The 18,000-nt window shown below is 40.0% G+C and overlaps 2 protein-coding genes across 3 annotated transcripts; both read left to right on the top strand.

The window, feature by feature from the left end:
* The first annotated feature begins 292 nt into the window (after positions 1–292).
* On the top strand, positions 293–1,711 carry brk1 (BRICK1 subunit of SCAR/WAVE actin nucleating complex). The gene is made up of 3 exons (XM_079184093.1): positions 293–454; positions 1,026–1,108; positions 1,207–1,711. The coding sequence occupies exons 1-3, from the start codon at positions 337–339 to the stop codon at positions 1,231–1,233; spliced, it is 228 nt and encodes a 75-aa protein (XP_079040219.1). The 5' UTR covers positions 293–336; the 3' UTR covers positions 1,234–1,711.
* An 879-nt stretch (positions 1,712–2,590) lies between these two features.
* Positions 2,591–12,484, top strand: rbm5 (RNA binding motif protein 5). 2 transcript variants are annotated; one of them, XM_079157211.1, is made up of 25 exons: positions 2,591–2,725; positions 2,942–2,996; positions 3,862–4,039; positions 4,162–4,320; positions 4,464–4,533; positions 4,956–5,029; positions 5,722–5,805; positions 6,096–6,156; positions 6,567–6,632; positions 6,738–6,898; positions 7,101–7,198; positions 7,315–7,402; positions 7,490–7,558; positions 7,748–7,814; positions 9,295–9,386; positions 9,491–9,620; positions 10,077–10,165; positions 10,246–10,422; positions 10,561–10,701; positions 10,818–10,901; positions 11,042–11,227; positions 11,320–11,394; positions 11,502–11,602; positions 11,726–11,855; positions 11,974–12,484. In XM_079157211.1, exons 2-25 carry the CDS (start codon positions 2,980–2,982, stop codon positions 12,097–12,099), a joined length of 2,523 nt encoding a protein of 840 aa, XP_079013337.1. In that variant the 5' UTR covers positions 2,591–2,725; positions 2,942–2,979; the 3' UTR covers positions 12,100–12,484. The 2 variants fall into 2 exon arrangements, with proteins under 2 accessions (XP_079013337.1, XP_079013336.1); XM_079157210.1 differs by having other exon boundaries at positions 10,815–10,901.
* The last annotated feature ends 5,516 nt before the right edge of the window (positions 12,485–18,000 follow it).

Here is an 18,000-nt window from a genome sequence, read left to right as displayed (position 1 = left end):
GATATTATAAATTTAAACGAGTATAATTCTCATGTCCTGTAGGTGCAAAACAATTAAGTGGCAGCTGCATGTCAGCCCATTCACCTGAACAGGTAGGTAGCTGAACTAGCTACGTAACGCTGGCGTATTATCGTTATGTAACGTTATGCCACGTTACCTTATAGTGCATACATGTATGTAAATACAAAAAAATATATATTTTTAATAAGTCTGTGGTTATAACCAATATACTTAAATCAACAACAGCAGCACTCTGCTCGTCTGTGCTGTGCTTCCTGGTTGAACGCAGGGGGCTCTCCTTGACTGAACGCTACGCTGAACTACGACTCGTCCAACATGGCTGGCCAGGAAGATCCAGTGCAAAGAGAGATTCACCAAGATTGGGCGAATCGAGAATATATCGAAGTTATTACGAGCAGCATCAAAAAAATCGCCGACTTTCTTAACTCATTTGGTAAGCTTGTAACGACCAGTCTGAGGAAAGGATTACTTTTGCGGATAGCGTTACCTTGTCTAGATAGCTAACCTAGATCTAGTTAGCTAGCTCAGCTAGCTAGCTTAGCTGTTCTGCTGTTGCTAGCATTGATGTTGATGCTTTCAATGACCACTCCCAGTTAGCAGCTAGCAGTTAGCTTTATCGTTAGCTCTGAGCTTGTTATTGTTTCCTCGGGGAAGGATTGCAGTTTGGTGCCTTACATTTAGTTTCGCCTCTTGTTATATCGTGTTCGTTGCCTAACAAGTGTCAAAAATCATAAGACTACTGGATTCAAGTGTTGAGACGGCTTGGTTGTCAGGCCACAGCAAACACTAGTCTGCTCGGCTGTCAGTAACGGATACCAGCAGCAGCTAAAAAAAACCTTAAATTAAATGATGATCTCTGATAAAGTGTAGCTGGTAACATTTACGTTGTTCAATGTTGTCGAGTGAACGTGGTTGTTGTCATAATCGACAAGCTGTGCCTCTTAAAATGAAATGTCGTGACTGATGATGGTTGGCGTTACATGTTCTACATAATGTATCCTCAGATATGTCGTGTCGATCACGCTTGGCCACCCTCAATGAGAAGCTGACGGCTTTGGAGAGGAGGATTGAATATATTGAGGCGAGAGTAAGTAAACTGCATTGTAATGTATACATCCCAATGCATTTTTCTATTTGAATATTTCAAAAAGAGATAATATTCCATGATTATTTGTCTCGTTACAGGTGACGAAAGGAGAGACCTTGACCTAGAAATCATCATGGGAACTCATAATACCCCAGAGCTACCTGTTCATCCCCCTCCCTGATTTTTGGAATAAGTGTGATGGATTCCATCCTCCTTTTTACGGGACCATGTGGACCATTTTTATATTTTATGGAGTTTTGTGTTGTTTTGCCTCATGACACTTTTGTATAGAAGATATGGTTCTGTCTTGGGTGCCAGTGACTCAAGAATCATCAATGTAAAAAAAAAGAAAAAAACGCTCCAAAAGTAATGGTTTGAAAAAAAATTGTGGAGCTCAATTATGGATCGGTATCAGTGCAACTTTTGACATTCTGTGTTGTATTCATCGTCATTACCACTTTAGAGATTTATGAAAGGGGAACATCCTTGTGTGCCAACTTGAACAAAAAATTGTGTAGTCATCTTTATTGAGGACCTGCTTGTACAGTGAACTGTTTGGTGATGTTTCAGGATTTAAATACTGTAATAAATACTGAATAACTACCTTGTTGTACCTTATCTTAGTCAGATTCAACTTCATTGACTCGGTATGTTGACACATTCAAGGGATTTAATGCTCAGTAGCTCTCGATGTGCTCAAACAGACTAGAAAAGTTAACAGGAAGATGGAAATATTGACAGTTTATAGCTTAACAAAGCTAAACAAACACAGTAGGTATTGTGATATTGTACAGGTAAGAGATGGTCAGCAAACACTAAGATATTTGACAATTCAAATTGTTATTGAACATACAGGATTTGTGGGACAAAGTGCAAGATTCCAACGCACTGGCATGAATTCTGGAATGACAAATATTGGAAATCAATATAGTATGAACCGTAATTTAGTAGTGGGATTTAGTATGGCTTCGTGACCAGGTTGAAGACTACAAACAGAAATTAAAATTGTCCTGAGAAGAGCTACACATTGAAAAGTAAAGGGTGATTTAGCAGTCACATAGGTTCTGTAGCTTAATGCAATTTGCTATACAAGGCAACCTACTAAAAGCCTAATGTGAAATCATTATATTTCTAAGTACTAAATTATTACAAAACAGTTTACTGTAAATCTGAAAAGCTACATAACCCAGTAAAATGGCCGAAAAGTGAAGTAGTTGAACGTTTCCCTTAGGCAGCACTTTAAAAAAAACACCATACACATCGATTTGTGCTCGGGTAGCATGCCTCCTCCTTTAACGCTGACAGACAAATAGCTATAACAAAGTGTAACGACAACTTTATTTCCTGCAATCCCTAACATAACTAATTGTCAGAACCTGATGAAGGCAGACTAAAAACCAAGGACCAAGTGCTGCCTGTGAGGCAAATAAAGTGCAAAATGTTCTCACTTCCCATAATGCACCGGGATATACACCAATGCATCTTGGGACAAAGAAGGGACCGTGGTAGTGTTGCGAAGAGTCCTTGAACGTGAGATGAATTGTCTTTCCGACGGTTATTCAAATACGTTTTTGAAAAACTACTAGTGGGTGATAACATTTTCAACAAACTATACAGGTGAGTTCTTGTATATTCAGACTGCAAACGGAAACAATGGATGGCTTCTCTCACCTAACTTGTCTGTTTGTTAACATTAGACCGGATACATGTTATGGTTTACAAGCAGTTAGCTTCTGCGCATTGTAATCCAGCTAACGTTTATTCGACTGTAGTGGAACTGTTCAATGTTGTTAAACAATTAAACCACCGCAGTGTTGCATTTGTATTTTCTAGAGTCGTGACACGGGTGTGTGTGTGCGCAGTTGGGAGAAATGGGAGCCGATAAAAGGTGAGTAGCTAGTAGTTAGCGCTGTTCGCCATGGTAGGCGTGGCTAACTAAAATGGCAGCGTTCATTTTATTTTTCGCTATGCGAATGTTAAACTAACGTTTAATGGCGTCTAGAACACCCGCCTGTGACTTGGTATAGATTGACGTTAGCCTTGCAATAGCTGCAAATAGTTAACGGCCAACGCTAGATAAGTTGTGTAACGTTTTCTCCGAAGACAGGGTCATTTCAGTCAACACTTTGTTGAAGTGTAACCTAACGTTGGAATGGTGTGCCATTCCATCGTAGAGTTAGTCTGTTAAACAAAACGTCGCCTAATATTTTCCTCATGGTCCCAAACAATGTAATTAAAATGATTGAATTACCTTAATATAAGAAGAGTATAATGTATGCCTAACTAATGGAGCTAGTCATTGTGCTCTCAAAATTGAGAGAAAGTTGCATGTCAGTGCTGTATAATGTTTCCAACTTCTGAAATGAGATTGTCACCTCTAACTTATTTTGTGGTTACTTTGTTGCACATTTGTTTAGTTTATCTCTGCCCACATCACATTCATTTAGGAATCAGTTAATGGTTTGAGTTTTTATAAAATGTGAAAAAAAGTATATTAAAGTATAAGCACTGCAACAACCACTGTACATGTTGAAGCATTTTAGTGTAAATCTTTGACCATACTTGAGACAGTGCCCCTACAACAAAGGAAATACACAGTGTCAGGCTTATTTTTTTATGTACTGTCAATCAAGGAATTATGTTGTGAGTTTGCTGATGCAACATTATCTGATTGAGTCATAGTATAAGGAATATTGTGCAATTGCAGACGAGTTGTACTGATGTGCTGCTTTACCTCTCAATGTCCTGCATAGGATTAGTCGGACAGAACGTAGCGGTAGATATGGTTCTGAACAACAACGTGATGAATCAGAATGGCGCGACAGAAGAGAGAGGGACCAGGAGCGTGATCACAACATGCGCCGCTGGGGCGAAGAGAGACGCAGTGATCGCTTTGAAGGAGATCGTCGAGGATCAAGAGACAGTCCAGAGGTAGTTTCTTATTTTCTGATGTCATTGAGTTACAATGGTAGTATAATATATAAGCAAACATACTTTGTTGTATGTTGACATCCACTCCTAACTGATGCAGTGATCTATTTATTTATTTTCAGCAAAGAGAAAGGAAACGACGTAATAGTGATAGATCAGAAGATGGTTGTCACTCCGATGGCGACTACCCAGAGCAGGATTACAGAAGGGAGCCTGGGGACGAGAAGAAAAGCAAGACCATCATGCTCTGGGGTCTGTCTCCTCATGTCACTGAAGACAATGTACGTCCTTAGTTTTCTTCTGCAGATATGCAACCCATTTAGTGTTTATAATGTGTTTTCACTATTCATTCTGTAAGATGAAATGCCTTAATAGAGGGGGATTGAAATCATAATATTAACACACCCATCTGCACAATGTTCAGGTTTGTTTTGCCATAGACCAACTGGAAGGGCCGCAGCCAGTGGATGTCAGGCTGATGAAAAAGAAAACAGGTGAGAACTAGATATATGACGGAACTCTACCTCCCCCCCAGTCTGTGACCGTAGGGCAAATCTGCTTCCATTCAGACCCATTTTCCCATAGCAGCTAGGAGAGAATATTATCACGGTACTTAAAAAAAAGTTTAAAAATGTTGATTTAAGACATTTCAGTTCACTGTGGAACTTTTAAAGGTAAGTAAGAACAGCAATACTAGTTTAAACAAAGGTTAATTGGCAGACACACTTTGTTGTAGAGTGTGTTTCAAAAAGTACTATTCAGCAGGAATTCTCGCTATGGTAAAACTCCTAAGGAGTGGCCTACTGTGTACCAAACAGGGCCTGGGTCGTGAAGCAGTTTGTGGAAGAGTTTGAATAATATGCCCATGGACTCTTAACTAACACGCCTCCCGTCTATATTTGAATGCTGTCTCTAGGTATAAGCCGTGGTTTCGCCTTCGTGGACTTTTATCACTTGCAAGATGCTACCCGATGGATGGAGACCAATCAGGTTGCTTCACAATCGCCAAGTCTAGTTTTAATCTTGGGGATCTGGAAAAATAACTCAAAAGGCAACCATAGTGCATTGTATAAGTAGTGTGGAAACGAAAAAAACTAAACCTCATGGATTGTATGCCACAGAGCAAAAGGTTTGATTTGTATATTAGTAGAGTTTATAATATACATGAGTTACAACTTAATGTTGTAACAAATATGTTGTTTACTTAACTATAATGGCAGTAGCATAAAAGCTGCCGGTTAGACTCATATTTTGAGGTTATCTCCTGAAGTAATCTACATTTAAGACGATGAATACACTATCTTTACCTTGCTGTTAGCTGATGCATCTGCAATGATATTTCAGAGTTGAATCTAAGCTCAGCCTATTCTTTTTAAGCCTACCTCTAACTAGAAGAGGACATTTTTTTTTTTTAATCTTCTTTCTTTTTCTTTAAAGCAGTCAAAATGTCTGTTAGGGTCACATTGTACACTCTGCTCCAGCTCAGCCAGAGCACTCGGGTCCCAAACACCTAAACCCCTCTATACATCACGCTCACATATACATCATGTGCCTGTCTTGTCTTTAACACAAAGGCTGTCTGTTGGGGGTCCCTCTCCCCCTCCTCTCCCTTCCAACACTGCTTGCTCTATTGATTGACACTCTCCAGGAATGCTTGAGTGACTTTTGTCATCCTCTTTCAGAAACGTCTGACCATCCAAGGCAAAATCGTGGACATGCACTACAGTCATCCCAGAAACAAGTATGAAGACTGGCTCTGCAACACTGTAAGTTAATGATCCGTCTTGGTTTCATGGCCGCAATATCCCAAAAATGCTACTACAGAACACTTCAAACACACACGGGCCTATAAGTACATGTTTTAGGCCCACAAGTTACAATTGTTGCAGTCAGCTTATTCTGTGGTGCATCTACATTTGAATAAGCGTTAACGGTTAGGTTGTGTCTCAGGTAAGTATGGTATGCTGCACCAATATAGCTTGCCTGTTTTCTGAGGCAGCACTGTTCAGGGCTTTAGTAGGTGTATAATAAAAATGATGTGAACGGTTACTTGCAGTGTGGCCTGTACAATTTCCGGAGGAGGCTGAAGTGCTTCAGGTGTGGAGCAGCCAAAGCCGGTAAGTAGTTAAATCAACCAGAGGCCGCTGACTGCAGACATCTGGGCAGCCTGAGTCAACAGTGCTGGGATGCAAAGCAAAGTTTATCTTGTTGGTGTTGTAGAGGCCCAGTAAACCATATGATATGGATTCATAAGTGTTGTAACAGTCCGATGTAGGTAGAGTGCATAGATTGAAAACAGCATGCCTTTTTTTTTTTTCTTGCTACATGGCAATAATCCAAAATGGGGACAAAACACAATACACAATGGAGTTCATGAAATAGGCTGATATTGTAAATACTAACTCTTTTTAACACAGTGACCCGATTTGACAATTCTCACCGTATACCCCATTTTTAATTCTTCTAATTACACAGTTCAGAACATTCTGTTAATGCCCCTCTTACTTCTCTGTTGTTCTCTCAACAGAAAGTGAAGCCTGCAATAACACTGGAGTCTCCGAAACTCAACCCAGCGGAGATTTCTATGGCGACAGTAAGGACTTCTCTTTTATAGACGCAACGTCCTAATCAGTTTGGAACGAAAAGTGTCCCTATCCATGGTAGGTTGTTATTAAATATAGACTTTTGACCTGCACAGCGATCATCTTGAGAAATATTGCATCTCTGGCCACCGTGGAAGCCATCTTGACATCCCTGGCACCGTACGCTAATCTATCACCGAACAACATTCGCCTCATCAAGGACAAGCAGACGGGCCAGAACAGAGGCTTTGCCTTTGTACAGCTGTCCTCTCCTCTAGTAAGATGTTCTTTAACATATAAAAGAGATTATTACATTGTCTCAATTTATTGTTATTTAGCGTCGTCATTTATAACTGCTTATCAGGGGCCTCCATTGGGCTTTCTACTGGTACTCCTTGGTTGTCTTTAAGTTTTCTCTTTAATGAACCTGCTATCATTGATGCCTGCATATCACTTACAATTGAATATCCTTTTCACAGGAGGCCTCTCAGCTGCTAACCATCTTACAGGGACTGCAGCCGCCTCTCAAACTGGATGGAAAAACAATTGGGGTGGATTATGCTAAGAGTGCTAGAAAGTGAGTATAATAGTGTATAATGTGCATTGATTTTTGGGAAAAGATTTACCTGGCATATCGTCTGAGATACAGCAACACTCAAACTAAAGTTGGGAATCAATCTTTGCCTGTTTTAGGGACCTTTTACTCCCTGACGGGAATCGTGTCAGTGCCTTCTCTGTGGCCAGCACAGCCATTGCTGCAGCCCAGTGGTCCTCAAGTCAGGTAGGTCCAGTTCCTGTCAACGTCCTGTGACTTATGATCTCCCAGCGTCAGCGTAACGGGCTCATAACGTATGCTTTACCTTCTCAGCCTCAGCAGAGCACAGAGGGAATGTCAGAGTACAGCTACCTGCAAGAAGGCTATCTGCCGATGTCACAGGTCAGTCGAACAAATGAAGCAAACGTTGTAACTGATTAACTGTAATTTAAGAGCAGATGCATTCTAATCTCTTTCAATTTGTTTAGTTTAAAGATGCATTCAGTCTTCACATCTTTTTGTGAATCTAGTGGGACCTATAGAAGACTACAACACAGAGAAATAAATGTAATAAATTACTTTTTTCAATAGGACTACCAGGCGTACTACCAGCAAGCAGCGGTAGCCAGCACCTCCCAGGGAAACGGGATACTCGGAGGTATGAAACGCTTTCAGGCCTTACGTCAAAGCGACACTGTCTGCGTGTACGATGTATGCCGGCTGCTTAGCTGAACTACACTTCAAAGCCGGTACTCCATTTATGGAGCCACTACAACACTGTCCTGTAAATATTTCAGAATATAAGCCTTGTGTTAACAAATGAAGGGATTTTGTTCACAGAAAGGCTCTAGACAGCTTTTCTTTAGAAATGGAAACTTGTTTCTTGTCTGTGACATGTTCTACAGACATAGTCGTCAAAACTGTAGTAATATTGCTGGTACGGCCAATATACTGTCAACCGATCATTTTCACTGCCCGGTGTGTGAAAAGCATGCAGGGAAAAAATGAACTGGACCTTGAATCTCTAGAAGAGATGCTGTACCGGATCTGCATGTTCACGTGGGCGCTGAAATAACAAACGCATGCCCTGCTCACACAGACAGTGTCTCCTGGGCGTTAAATAGATGTTGGTGCAGCTACGGACTCTTAATTGTGTAATAGTATTGGAAAAAAATATTACAGTTTGTATTTAGTACGTCCGCACCAATGCACCATGGCCCAAATGATTATCGCGATTATATTTGATCAATATTGGAATCACACTTTCTTTGCACAATTATTCATTCATTTTAGGGACCAAATATTTTAATTGCACTTTCACATTTAAATAAACAGTATGGCTTTCACTTCCATGTTTTGCTACATTCCTCCTCATCTTTGCATCAAAATAAGAGTTAAAGTTAGGTTCTTCATCTGAATTCATTTTTAATCTGGACTCCAGCTGGAAAATTAACAAAAGCTTTTTGCAGCTGTAGCGTGAAAGCTCAGCGGCATGACGGCTTCCCAAAAGTCGAGCCAAAATATTTTGGACGCCCCGAGTGGCTGGCTGTTCATTTAGGAAGCTCTTGATTTGATATGCAGCAGAGTCTGTTGCTGCATGTCGTGGGAAGTAAGCTTGGCTGATATAAGAGTTGTATCAAATTCTTGTTTTTTTACATTCAAAGCAATGATTGAGGTTTTCTGAAGGTAATTAATGGTTCTGCTAGACTACCATACGTGTATCACAGGTGCGTGCGGGAGTTAAGTTGTTGATTGGAGTGAAAATGCAGTTTTTAAAACGCTGAATGTCAACAAATCAAGTGAGCAATCAATTTGTTCGGGCTCTACCGAATAGTTCAACGCGTCATTTGTAACGTGACATTGGAGACATCCAAATTATTATAGAAACACTGCAATAGTCCACCCTCTCTCTCACACACACACACACACACACACACAGCAAGCGAGGCAGCACTCACTTCATTGTCTCCGTCTATCTTAATATCTGTTTTTCTTAAAGCAATGCTGTAAGTAAACCTTTTCTTCTAGAAGCAACAAGCACAGACCGACTCTGAACAAAGTAAAACATTGACTCTGTTTTTGTAGTGATGTTAACTGTTGGAAACATTGTCACCGATCTTTTGTGTTTCCAATTGTAGCTGCCCCGGGTGTAAAGATTCCAGCTGGAGTAGTAATGGCACAGAATGCACAAGCCTACCAACCCCATATAATCACTCATCCTGCTGTTCAGGTAACATGCACTTTTTTGTTAATTGTCTAATTATGCTATAGTGCTTCTGTGGTATTAAAATGCATGCTATTACAATCTCTAAATAACCATTGCTTTACATGCAGGCATTGTCACTTGCCCAGCAGTTGGACGCTAAAGCGCACACGGGGCATCTTTCAGGCTCTGTGCCTGTTGGCCTTGTAGCTGCTGCCAGTACATTAACCGCCTCAGGACAGACAGCTGACACCAGTACTGGTATGAGCACACTAGATCCCCTATCACCTGTCCTGTTGAAGTGTGATGTACATAAAGAGATCATCCTCTTGAGGTCACTGTAAAGTACATCTGTTATATTATAGCGTTTTCCCTGTTACAGCTTGAAACACAGAGACACGAGAATTTGGTTCTGCCTGTAGTTTAAATAAGCCGTTCATACAAGACAGCAACGACTAGTCTATGACTGAATATGTGGACCATGTAGCGGTACCTGAGATTACTTTCTATTACTGCTAGAGCTCAAAGGAGTAGAAGGCACCAGCCTTTAGAATGCCTTCAGTGGGAAAGTTTAGTGAGAAGTAGGGCTGGGACCACTTGTTGATTTATCAATGATTCTGTAATATTGGAAACTAAAATGTTTGTTTTTTAATTGCATGGAAATCTATCAAGTTTCTCTAGTAATTGTTAATAATGGTATGTTTTTATGTTCAACAGTTCCTGACACGTCCACCTATCAGTATGATGAGTCCTCTGGCTTCTATTATGATCCTCAAACTGGCCTCTACTATGACCCAAACACTCATGTAAGTAGTGCACATCCACCACATGTGAGTCATGTTGGTGAGAGTCACAGGAGTTCATGTTTTGATTTTGCGCTTTTCAGTATTACTACAACTCTCAGACCCAGCAGTATCTGTACTGGGACAGTGAGAAACAGACATACGTACCCGCCTCAACCGACGCAAATGCTGCACTAAATGATAACGCGGCAGCAGGCGGCAAAGAACCTAAAGAGGGAAAGGAGAAAAAGGAAAAGCCCAAAAGCAAGACTGCTCAGCAGGTATTGTGATATGAATTCCACATCAGAACATATTGTCTTTTAAAAGCATGTGGCTTCGTCTACTTCACCTTCTGTGTCGCCTTTTCTGAATATTTTTCACTTCCAGCTCTCGTGTTCAAACCGGTTTGATTCTTTCAGATTGCTAAAGACATGGAGCGGTGGGCTAAAAGTCTCAACAAGCACAAAGACAACTTCAGGGGTGGCTTTCAGCCTGTTAGTCAAGAAGAGAGGAAGGAGGCAGCCGCTGCTGATGCTGGCTTCATACTGTTTGAAAAGAAGGTACGCCAGTGGGATAATGTCTAAAAACAAAGTTCTGAGACTACATGTGGGAGCTTTAGACTTCAATATCCTAAATGGATTGATTGATTTTTTTTTAAATTTATTTCTTTTAGCAGGCAGGCAGTCTAGAGAGACTCATGCCAGAGGTGCCAAGAGGCCCCGAGGAGGAGCCACCAACCAGCTCAGTCAACAGTTCCAAGGTGAGTGTTTTCTACATCCTTTGTCGTGTTCAAGCAATTATTTTCAAAGCTATTGTGTTGTGAATGTGCTAATTGTGTTGTAAATGTATGTGTTTATATTAACCTTTACGACTGCCTTTGTCTATCCATGGCGGGCTTAGTGTGGCCTTGTGGCAGCCTACAGTGGAGACAGTGACCCTGAGGAAGGGGTAGTAGATTGTGATGCTGGGGATGGAAGCCAGGACAAGCTGACCGACTGGACAAAGTTGGCCTGCTTGCTGTGTAGGAGACAGTTTCCCAACAAAGAGAGTCTAGTTCGACATCAGCAACTCTCTGATCTTCACAAGGTAACATCACACATATTGTCTTCAGGCCTAAAATGAATAATAAAAAAAAAAAGACCAATAATTCATTGAGATATTCATCTCGTCTTTCCAAGAAAAACCTGGAGGTTCTCCACCGATCCAAAATGACCGAAGCAGAGCTGGAAGAGTTGGAGAGAAAAGAAACTGAGGTTCGTCTTAATACGGAATGAACCAGCTGCTAGTGAGTCAAAGTGTTCCCGCTGTTAGTGCGACTGCTTTTTAAACACTAAAATGTTTTTATCCTGCTGGTGATTAGCTGAAATATAGAGACCGTGCGGCTGAGAGGAGAGAAAAATATGGCATCCCTGAACCTCCAGCACCCAAAAAGAAGAAGTTCAGCCAACCAACACCCGTCATGTAAGGAACTTTGTTTTAATGCCCCAATTTGAGTAAAATGCTTTTTGTCGGTCCCTGCAGAGCTCTAGTTGTGTGTTTTTTGAAATATATATAAAGCATTAAAATGTGCCTTTTTGTGTGCAGTAACTATGAGCAGCCCACTAAAGACGGTCTGAACAGTGACAATATTGGGAACAAAATGCTGCAGGCCATGGGATGGAAGGAGGGTAAAGGTCTCGGCCGCAACCAGCAGGGAATCACTACGCCTATCGAGGTAAACGACAATCAGCTGGTGTTGTCGGGGAGTCACCGGTACCCATCGGCATCAACAACTGTATAATCCTCCAAACTACCTTTAGCTGAGTTGTAAAGTTTGTGTTTTTCCTCCTCAGGCACAGTTGAGAACAAAAGGAGCTGGACTTGGTACTAAAGGCACCAACTACTCCCTCTCTGCTTCTGACACGTACAAAGACGCAGTCCGCAAAGCCATGTTTGCTCGCTTCACTGAATTGGAATGAGTCGTCGGTCTCGAGCTCAAGTGATTTATCGTCGTGAAGATGATTTGATTGTTTATGAAGGGGAGCTCCACCATGTCTGCATCAACAATGACCAGTGAAGTGAAGTGAAGCAAAAGAGACGATCTCCCTTATTGATTTCACTCTGTGTGATGCCTTTTGTCAACTTGGTTAAACCAGATGATAGAACAAATCTGTAATGGAGGCTTAAGATGGAAGATACTATAATTTATATATTGTACATAGACAAAGTAAATTTACTTCCCTTGTTTACATTTTTCTTCCATCTTAATGCCATTTTTTTTTTGTCTCGGCATGTTAAAAATAAATGTACAGTTTTTACAAAAATATTGTCTGTTTATACAGAAAATAAATGAAAGAAGTGGTTTATGATGGTCTTTATCATACTTTATCACCCATGGCAGAAATGTTATTTAACAAATTATGAAAGTATTATTAAGGAGGAGGCGTAATCTTCATCATATCAATAGACCTGAAGATGTAGAACCTCTAGTTACAGTGCAGTTTGTAATTTATTAAAAAGCTAAAGTAGGGAAATAACACGGTCACTCAGAACGTACAGACTGAAGTCTATTGTGTGCATCCTGCATAGCAAAAAACAATCTTAATATGTATATCTTGACTCGCTTCTCATTTCTCTAAGTGGGTAAAAAAAACCTTTGAATTATACTACTGAGACTACAATGATGCATTGCAAAATTCCACTCCTGAATTCTTGAAGAATATATAATGAAACCTGCAACTGGACAAAATGCCTGGTGGAATATGCAGGTGGTTGGTAATTTCTGATATTAAACTACAATAGTCTATTTTATTCATTCATGCAGGCACAAGAGATGGAGTAAATTAGAATGGTCTATATCAACTGGGACTTCTTTTAATAGTGGCTAAAGAACAGGATCTTCTGTTGAAATCTTCAGAGTACTTCTCACTCAGACGGGGCTTCCTGCATGTTTGTTCATCTTAACTTATTTACAGTTTGCTGTTCTATCTACTGGAACTGCATCATCTCTTAAATATACAGCATAGACGCTTATAGCTTTTTAGAAGCTACTGCAGACAGACTGTCTTTATGTGCTTTACTTGAGTATTTCTGTTTTATCCTAATTTTGCTTCTACTTCACTACATTTCAGAGAAATATTGTAATTTTCTCTTAAAGCTTCAAGCTTTGACAAACAAAACATGATCAGTTTATAAAATATAATCCGTTGTTACAGATTAAACTAATAAGTATATGAAGTACATCAACAATAATGATCCAACAATATGATTGTGTAACACATAACTACTTTTACTTTTGATATTTAAACCTTTGAGACCCACATAGACCTGTGTGTGTCTTATTTGTTTTTTATTTCATTCATTAAAATAAATTGTTAGTGCTTATTATTTCGTCCTTTAAGTTTACGTGACAAGAATTATGGTAAGTAACCACACTGTACATCACAAATGGTCCTAACACACCTGCTGCTTAAACTGCTACTGTCACCAACTTTAAATGGAAAGTATAATCAGGTGCAATTTTACACTTTACTGAGATGCACCAACCGATAAAAGCCACAGCTCACAACATTTACCGTCTCCTCACCAAAGTTTAATAAAACAGCTTTTGGCAGAGTGTATTGATGTTAAACTGACAGGTTTAATGTCAGACTTACTCGCTGCAACGTAAGGCCCTGAAGTAAGATCAAATAATCACTGATCTGGTTTAACAGATAGCGTCTTACCAGTCGTCTGAGGAGAGCAGCTTAAAGCAGGCTGACGGACTCTCCACAGGGTTGGTCAACGGCTGCAGCTGGATCTTTTTTGCAGCTTGGAGGCTGCAGTCACTGGCTGCCTTCTTGCCTGGTAAACAGAAAAATACTCCCATCAAAACATTGTACTTACTGTAGCTAGTGCTACTGTAATTCTCCACTATGTTTTTAGTCGACTCGTGCCTATACATCTATCGGCTACCTCCTTATCTGGTGAGATTAAAGTCAAAATGGGTGTCACTTAAATTTCTTCTCTGCTTTTACTCGAGGGACAATTTGAATGCAGGTGTTGTATCCAAAGGTTTGAGCATAGAAAATCTCATGCTGTGTGACTATCAGACATTTTAAAAAACTAGAAGAAACAGCAAGGGTTCCCACAAAAGACAGACATCCTCATTCAACATTTAGAAGAACTGACCTGCTTCACTGAGTTTGGCAGACGAGACATTCTTCTCTGTCTGCAAAACAAAACATATGATCAGTTTAATAAAACATAATCCATTGTTACAGATTAAACTACCAGAAGTTTATTAAGTCACAATGTGCTACACCTTGACCACATGACAACATTAAAGTACTGCTTAACGTATTAAAAAACTATAATATAGTATAACACTGACAGTAGCCACTCTGCATTATGAGTTATTTTGCTTTTGAGTACATTAAGTACATTTTGTTGCTTCTACTCTTACCGAAGTGAAATTTTGAATGCACAACCTTTAATTGTAAAGGAGTATTTTTATACTGTAGAATTGCTACTTTCACGATAGTTAATTAATTGAATACTTCATCCAACCATTCTTCAAAGCTTTGCTGCATGCATGTCTTCTGTTCAACTATTGTCCGTTTTAAGGCGTTGTAGTGAGGACGCCCCTCCACAAGAGGAAACCTGTTAAATGCCTTGTCCTGACTGGCATTCAACCTGCTCAGGTTATCTTCAGCCGGACACCAAATATTTTTCAGCTCCTGTGATTCAGTCATTGACCTTGCACTCTAATCTTCCTTTGAAGGTGACACAGAAAATATATTTGCCCAGTGACACAAAGCAGGAAAACCAGAATCCAGGACTATGTTACACCGTCAGTCATTCTAGATAAATGGAGTTTCTGCAGGTCTTAGCACACATTATGTCAGGAGGTTGAATGTCCTGCTTCCTGCTCAACCCCATAATCACTGATAGCACCATATCAGTCACAGTGCTGGTGCTCTCTGTCTATTCATTTGAGGTACTTTTATGCAATAACGTAAGCAATCCATTGGAGTCTTTTGCTGTTTATTCATACTGATGATCAGTGCAAGATAAGTGCTGTATGTAATTATAGGGATCTGTGTATAAAGATACATTATTTTGGGGTTTCTCAGGCTGAGTTAAGACGCCCCACCAAAAAAACACTCGACATGCAGAAACCTACAGAACTCTTAATTAATGAGTCTTTTTTTTAAACCCATCTTCCAATCTTCTTTTGTTTTCAACACTTGTATCAGCCTGTAATTTATCTTTAGTACATTGTGTCTCAGATTTCTTTTTTTCCCCTATCCCCCTTGTCGATGCCGTAATAAGTTTAAGGGGGAAAAAAAATCGATTCTGTTGCTCCCAGTGTCTTTCGTTTAAAGAGATCATTGCCCTCTGAGTTCAAGGTCTTTGTTTGTGCATCTGTTTGTCAGTGGAAAGAGATGGAGAGAGAATTCAACCGTCCTGTAAATGGAGAATGAAAGGCTGTTATTCTTGGATACTGCGTACACTTTCCATCGTCAAACTGATCTGTAAAAGGTGCATTCACCTGGCCTGTGCATTTTGTTTCAATGATTTTGTTCATCCACACAAAAAGGAGGTCAGTTTATACAAACAAAGTGTGTTACATAATGGAACATAATACAATATATCCCTTGGGTTATTTCTTGGACCTCTTGGTGCCTCATGGTTTGATACTTTCACCTCTCGGGGAGAAATGTTCTGAACCTCACATCCTCTTCTGTTACATAAATGTATTGTAGCAATACAGCCTAACTCCTGCAGTCTGAGGTGGAAACCCAGGACGGTTGTTTTCCTATCCTGCTTTCTCAGAAAAATCAAACATTGATCTGCAGCTTGAGAAAGATGAGCCATATCCCTCTCTCCATGAAGGGGCTTACGCAATTCTTTCAAATAAACTGTAAAATTGAGAAAAGAACTTCTGCTCCTTTCTAAAGCAGATTTGGACTGAGTTGTGTAGAGTGCTGTAGTGTGTGAGCAAGTATGTTCAATATTCTGATATGACCAACTGATCCAACTAAATGTAATATATAATGGGCAGTATATTATTGAAGTAACGTAATTTATATATGACCTGGGATCCCATCAAACAGCACCAGGTCTTGTGGTTGTTGAATCAGAGTGAGACAGAGTTGAGTTTGATCACATGTTCTCCTTTCTTTCTTTTAACGCTCTGTACCTGTTTGTGGTAGACTATCGACATGCTGCCACACAGCAAACTTCAGCTGTGGGAAAGAATAAGAAACAATACACAGTATAGTATGTGGTGCTTTGTGCGGTCTCAGGCCCCAGTTTGTGGCTCTCATGAACTACCTTTGTATTCAATTCACAGAGTTACTGTAAGCCTCCATTTTTGTGAAAAATAAATAACAACACTGACAACACTGAAATACCTTCAGCTGTTCTGAAGATGCTTCTAACCATCTGGAAGAAAAAAATATTGACTTAAATGTCTATGGTCTTTTTGTTCAACTCAAGAAAAATGTCAGCATTAACAAGTTTCATATAATAGAAAGTAAATAGAAAATACCAATAGAAAACGCATAATACTTTTAGTATTATGGAACAATCACGGCTTATGCTGCCTCTTCCAGTCTGGGTGAAACCTTGTACCAGTGTGCTTCGGGTCATCAGTTGTGCACCCTTTCATTTAGGGAGTTGGACCCACCACACCATGACGGCTCAACAGTGTGTTAGTTAATATTGATAACGATTTCCCCCTAATGTCAAGCCATCAGTGAGTCTATTGATCTGAAAGGTCAGAAGAACTGTCTATGAAGATCCCCACTCATGAAGCGTTTTCTGAATTACTCTGCAGAGATGACTCAGTTGATGGAGGTGTAAAATAGTGTAAACTGTTGAACATTAGTATCCTCAAACGTCATCAAGCCAACGTGGCCTCTGGAGGTCGCTAGAAGAGACACTTATCCACTCCAATGAATATAGACTAGTTACTGCTTGGTGGCTTCTTGGTGAACTTGTGCTGGACACTTTAAGCTACAGTGGTTGAAGACATTGAAGATGTGCATATGTAATGATCAATGTCAGTCGTGGGTTTGAATATCAAACTGTACTTTATTTTAAGTTTTACGTTTGTATTTCTGTGGGAGTTTTGTGCTACTATTTGTTACATGTTTTAGTGCTGCTTATGTTTTGGTGGGCTAAAAACAATTTTCCAAACAATTTGACGGGACAGTGCAGTTCTATTCTATTCTGATGTATATGTGAGTAAAGTTATTTACTGCTGATACTTCATTTGTAGATATTCCCAACTTGGTGAACTCAAATATGTCTTATTCCATAACCATCTTCATCATTGTTTGTATGGACTTTGGTTGAGCTTGCTGTGCAACTATGCAATTAAAATCAATTAGTGAATTCATGTATTACATGGCATTTGTCAGACAGAGGTGAAGGGTGACCTCCTCACATCAGTATTAAGTGTCCAAGCAGTTTTTGTTCTCTCATGAGTGAGCAGGGGGAAGCTCTCCACATTCCACCCTCTTAACAGGTGCCAAATCTCAAGCTGCGCCTTGCTGGGAGCTGCTGGATCAGATGCACCAGGCAGAGAGAGGGAAGGAGAAGAGTCTGAGAAAGGGAAATATATCACACCATCACTGTAGGGAACTGTACTAGTTTATTGAGTTGCCTGAGTAAATGTGGAGAAAGGGGAGTTTATGCCGTTTTTATCAAAAACGTCCTATTGAAATTATAATTATTTACTTCCCACTACAAATTCTATGACACAGATATTGACTACAACGCTCTCCATTATGATGCCTCTTTGTTTTACGCACTATATTTTCACAGCGTTGTGCGCTTTATCACTCCCAAATATGCTCAGTTATTTCATGGCAAAGGAAAGCGTAACCGCT

Source organism: Pholis gunnellus (assembly GCF_910591455.1).
Source record: "Pholis gunnellus genome assembly, chromosome: 3".
Taxonomy (NCBI): Eukaryota; Metazoa; Chordata; class Actinopteri; order Perciformes; family Pholidae; genus Pholis; species Pholis gunnellus.
Note: the sequence above shows the minus strand (reverse complement) of the source record. Positions and strands in the feature narration are given on the sequence as shown.